The following is a 5622-nucleotide window of genomic DNA, read 5'->3' as shown; positions in this document are numbered from 1 at the left end:
CAGCTCCTCATCTTTTCCCCTTCTTCCCCACTCCTCCCTCCCTCGTGAACTCTTGATAATTTATAAATTATTATTATTTTGTCATGTCTTACACTGTCCGATGTCTCCCTTCACCCACTTTTCTGTTGTCTGTCCCCCAGGGAGGAGGTTATATGTAGATCCCTGTAATTTGTTCCCCCTTTTCACCCCACCCACCCTCCACCCTCCTGGTATCGCCATTATCACCACTGGTCCTCCATGGATCATCCATCCTGGATTCTCTGTGTTTCCATTTCCTATTTATACCAGTGTACATCTTCTGGTCTAGCCAGATTTATAATGTAGATTTTGGATCATGATAGAAGGAAGCATTTAGGAACTAGAAGAAAGTTGTATGTTTCACCTTTGCTTCATTGCACCCTAACTGGCTCATCTCCTCCCCACAACCCTTCCGTAAGGGGAAGTCCAGCTGACTACAGATGGGCTTTGAGTTTCCACCCCACATTCCCCCTCATTAACAATGATATGTTATTTTGTTTTTTGATGCCTGATATTTTGGTTTTTGATCCCGTCGACACCTCATGATCACACAGGTTGGTGTGCTTCATCCATGTGGGCTTTGTTGCTTCTGAGTTAGATGGCCACTTATTTACCTTCAAGCCTTTAAGACCCCAGATGCTATATCTTTTGTTAGCTGGACACCATCAGCTGTCATCACCATATTTGCTTATGCACCTGCTTTGTCTTCAGTGATTGTGTTGAGAAGGTTAGCATTGTGGAATCCCAGTTTAAAAGAACAAAGTGTTCTTGCATTGAGGGAGTCCTTGAGTGGAGGCCCAATGTCCTTCTGCTACCTTAACACTAAACTTATACATATATGCAAAAAGGTCAATTTCAACAGTTTCTTAGGTGATATTCATACCACAATTCAAAAACCATTGCTTTTGAGTTCCCCAAATGCATTCCTGTATTCCTCACGATCTTCAGCACAACACAAGGACATAATATGGGAATTTTAGAAAAGAAAACACCCAGGTTCAGCACAATTACATTTAATGTGACAGCCTTTTATTCACTGAGTCACAACAGGAAGTTAGGTCAGCTAGCTCCAAATTATTTATGTGTTTCTGTTAAGTTTCTGGAATAGGTTGTGCCTCAATCCTTTACTTTACATACTGAAAGAATTCACATTGAATCATGTTTTGTAATCCATGTGAGTTTTTATTAAGGACAGAACCAGTTTTAGATTTTACAGTCTCAAAAGGGTACACACTATTTCTGGAAAGCATGCCAAGCCGCATGGAAGCTGGGGTTCACAACTGGGCACAAACAACCACTTGGAGAAGACAACATGCAGAACTGGTGGGGAGATGCCAGGAGGCCTGAAGTCCAAGAACACTACAGGCTGAGATCATGTTGGGCCAAGAGGCTGTGGGACCCGAGCAGGCCCTGAGCAGGTGCTTGTCTACCTTCACAGGGAAAAGAGACCCTCACCCTCCACCTGCCGCTGACCAGGAGTAGGGTAAGAGAACAAGGCATTCCCACTGCCAGGAAATTTCAAACCTCTTTCTGAGGAGGCTTAGTTGATGATCTTGGTTGACCCCATTGGCTGAGTTGGGCTGATCTATGTGATGTCATAAATCTGGGCCTAGTTTGGGCACCCAGGTGCACCTCTCACCTGGCTCAGGGACTTGAGGGTGTGCATGCTCAGTGTGGGGTCTTCATCAGTGTTCACTGGTTGCCTGATTTCTTTCCAAACTCCTTGCAGGCATAGGAGGGACAACCCTTTTATCCCTATGATAGCTCCCTAGCATTTCCACTTCAGTGGCTGCACTTCATCTTCTATGAATGGATGGACACTGCAGAATCCTGTCTTGTGCTTGTTCATCACTGTTCCTATCTTCTTGCCATCTCAAAGAAGAGGAAATAAACTGAAGATAATGGCACTAATTAACGAAAGCCACCCTGAAGAATTCCTTCTACTAGGCTTTGCTGACCATCCTTGGCTGGAGCTTCCTCTCTTTGTTGTTCTTCTGATAACATACCCTATGGCCATGCTGGGAAACATCGCCATCATTCTGGTGTCCAAGTTAGATTCCAGGCTCCACAGCCCCATGTATTTCTTCCTCATGAACCTCTCCTTTCTGGACATGTGTTACACCACAAGCATTGTTCCTCAGATGCTGGTGAACCTGGGAAGCGCTAAGAAGACAATCAGCTACATGGGCTGTGTGGTTCAGCTGTATTTCTTCCACACGATGGGTGGTACAGAATGTCTGCTCTTGGCTCTCATGTCTTTTGATCGCTATGTGGCCATCTGCAGGCCCCTCCACTACAGCCTCATCATGAACCAGCAAATCTGTATCCTATTAGTATCCATTGTGTGGTTGAGTGGAATGACCTATGCTGTCTCAGAGGCCACTGTTACATTACAGTTGCCACTTTGTGGTCTTAACACACTGGATCACTTGTTGTGTGAGATTCCTGTTCTGATAAAGTCTGCCTGTGGAGAAAAGAGTGCTAATGAACTCACACTCTCTGTGGTGTGCATTTTTATGTTAGCTGTTCCACTCAGCTTAATTCTTGCTTCTTATGCTTGTATTGGAAATGCTGTGTTGAAGATGAAATCTGAGGGAAGGAAAAAGGCCTTTGGGACATGTTCTTCCCATCTCCTTGTAGTTTTCTTATTTTATGGCCCAGCCATTAGTATGTACCTTCAGCCTCCCTCCTCCATCACAAGAGACCAGCCCAAGTTCATGGCCCTCTTCTATGGGGTGGTGACACCTACACTCAACCCCTTCATCTACACCCTTAGGAATAAGGATGTGAAAGGGGCATTGGTTCACCTGATGAGGAGGATTTTCACTTCCAAGTAAAAGATGGGAGACATCAAAGGAAATCATTTAATAATTAAGGAGGGTAGGCTTATTCAAAATTCCTCTAATAATACATTCTTGTTTCCTAATCCCCCAATTTTGTGTTAACTGTTTCTCTTTCAAACTGTGTCATGTTTCTAGTATTCTTGATGATGTTTTCAGGCAGGATGATACTTAGCAGGTATACATCAACATGACCATTCTGTGAAAATATATTAAAATATATTTGAGCCATAGTAACCGTTGCTTTGTGGAGTTGATTATAGGATTTATAATATCACTTCAATTATTTAAGCTAATGTTCATAAATTTATCACCCAAAATTTATATAGATGCTATGTTAGACAAGGATCTCTGGAGAAACAAAACCAGGACACTCATGATTTTATATATATTTATAACAGTGGTTTTCAACCTTCCAAATGCTGCAACCATTTAGTATAGTTCCTCATGTCGTGGTAACCCCCCCCCCTCCACAACCATAACATTATTTTCATTGCTACTTCATAACTGTAATTTTGCTACAGTTATGCATCAGGTCACCCTATGAAAAGGTCGTTCAACCCCCAAAGGGATTGCGATCCACAGGTGGAGAAGGGCTGACTCACATAGATAGGTAGATACATAACATATGAAATAAACAACTAATTAATCTATAGAGCGGTACAAATGGCTCAGTGCAACTCACTTCTGTGAGGCAGCTAATACACTGACAGTCCTTAAAGTCTTGAGGACCGCTGGTGCCAGGCAAGGAAGCAGACAGCTGAGTCCTCTGTAGAGCAATTCAGGCTATCGGGCCCCAGGCATCAAACAGCAAGGCAGGTCACCAACAGACAGCCATATGACAGGGTCCAACAGTCCCTAGCACAAGCGATGTATATTCCAGTAGCATGGCAAAGCAGGACTTGAAGGAACTTCAAGCTACAGCAACACAGTCCATGGGTTGGGTGTCCCACAGATAGTGTAGCTTGGAAATTGAGGTAGAGAACAAACTATGGCAGCTGATCTGATCATCAAAGTGCAAGAGACAAGAAAGGCGAGGTTCACCGAGCCATTTATCTCTCCTTCCTTCAATTAATCCCACATGTGTTCATTGGCCAGGTGGGCACAATGAACCAACCTATCACAGATGCTATTGCTTCTAAAAAAGCATTCTAATTCTTATTTAAGAAGAATATGTATATTTATATTTTAAATGTGTGAATAATTGTCTTTTTAGAATTAGTATTATCTTTATTTTATTTCCTTTCACATATTTATTATGTCACATTATGAATCATCTGTCATTTAATTATTTAAATACATTTCTACAGTTATGATATTGAAACTTCCCTAGTCTTTCATAAGTCAGTGCTAAATTTCTTGAATTACATATCCTATGTATACAAAATAAAGTATGTTAAACTTATTTTCAGAAATTTTACCCTCACACATAATTAATTGCCTCATCTCAGTAGACATTGTATGTACCTTTTTATCAAAAAATAATCATGCAAGAATGTTAAAATTAAGTGTTTGCCTAAGACATGTCTTTTTTTTTCATTTTTCTATAAAATACACAATATCCCCCAGTGAGCCCAGCTTTATTTATTTACTTACTTATTTTAAAGCTTTTCTTATGTTTTTCATGAAGGTTTCTAGAGCAAGTCAATTTCCCATTTAACAAATCAAACACTGTGTTTGGTTTGCATCATTTGCGAGGCTCACCGTGTCACAGCAGGACCCACAATGTAACAGTGCTCTTCCCATTCCCTTCCAGGCTTCACTGTTTTCATTCAGACTTTTCTTATCCATCCCTGTCTTCTGAATTCCACCTCCTGCCTTCTAATTGCACCTTGTTGATTTTGTGTGGTTACTTGTTTTACAGAGGGTGGGCCTCCCTAGTGAATATACACAGGCCTGGGCACCATTTGACTGAGAATTGAGCTGTGAAATATGACGGCAGGGTCATGTGGAAAGTCGAGATCACATTTTAGAAGGGTGAGCAGGTTTTTAAGAGTCTGACTGCCAAAGTGGCTGTAGCACAGTTTGAGTTGATGTTGTTCTTATTGTGCTTCCTTGATAGCATCTGTCATGGTTAGTTTTTAGCTAATAGAAATTTCTGGTATATAAGTGCTTTCATAATTCACAATTTTACCTCCTGGCCCACGATGCTTAAAATATTTACTATCATATCTATTACAGGGGAAAATATGCTGTTCCAAGTCTTAAAGATAATGTTAAATCATTGAGGATTTTTCACCAAACTGAACTGAAAATCGATCATTATGAAGGGTTGTTTGTGAAAAACATCTCTTAGAGGAACAATCAGTCGCAATCTTTCTTTTATATTTTTGACTTGCTTCTGTATATGGCTATCACTTCATGTTCATGTTTGAACTTTGCATCAACTTTCAAAAAGTTACTATCATTAACAATGTAATTACTTTTAAATATCCTACATATTGAGCCTATTTTCTCAATACTTGTTAAAATTGAACACACCAGGAAAGACTTCAAACATCACTCTCAAACTGAATTTCTGACTGGTCAGAATGTTTGACCATTCCGAATAATTTTCATGTGGTCTTCAAGAAAATCAATTATTTGGTATTCTTCAAATAATTTACTTTCCACTTTCATTCTCTATCAAGAGTCTTTTTAAAAATCAATATCTTTTGAAGGATGTCTGTGGTGCTCATTTTATAATTTCTTTACTTTGGTTAGATTTCTCAGGTTGTAAATACCTTGGTCCTTGGCTTTACATGAGAACGAATTTAAGCTGAAG

At 40.3% G+C, this 5622-nt stretch overlaps 1 protein-coding gene across 1 annotated transcript; it reads left to right on the top strand.

The window, feature by feature from the left end:
- Window positions 1–1919: 1919 nt before the first annotated feature.
- On the top strand, window positions 1920–2855 carry LOC142437534 (olfactory receptor 2B11-like). The gene has a single exon (XM_075540651.1). It carries the CDS (start codon window positions 1920–1922, stop codon window positions 2853–2855), a length of 936 nt encoding a protein of 311 aa, XP_075396766.1.
- The last annotated feature ends 2767 nt before the right edge of the window (window positions 2856–5622 follow it).

The sequence above is a fragment of the Tenrec ecaudatus genome, chromosome 1, assembly GCF_050624435.1.
Source record: "Tenrec ecaudatus isolate mTenEca1 chromosome 1, mTenEca1.hap1, whole genome shotgun sequence".
In the NCBI taxonomy this organism is placed as follows: domain Eukaryota; kingdom Metazoa; phylum Chordata; class Mammalia; order Afrosoricida; family Tenrecidae; genus Tenrec; species Tenrec ecaudatus.
The sequence above is the reverse complement of the archived record's forward strand: the minus strand, read 5'-3'. Positions and strand labels throughout refer to the sequence as shown.

Bases quoted from the DNA above. Each gene is read 5' to 3' on its own strand.
- LOC142437534 (XM_075540651.1), top strand. From the start codon at position 1,920: ATGGCACTAATTAACGAAAGCCACCCTGAAGAATTCCTTCTACTAGGC.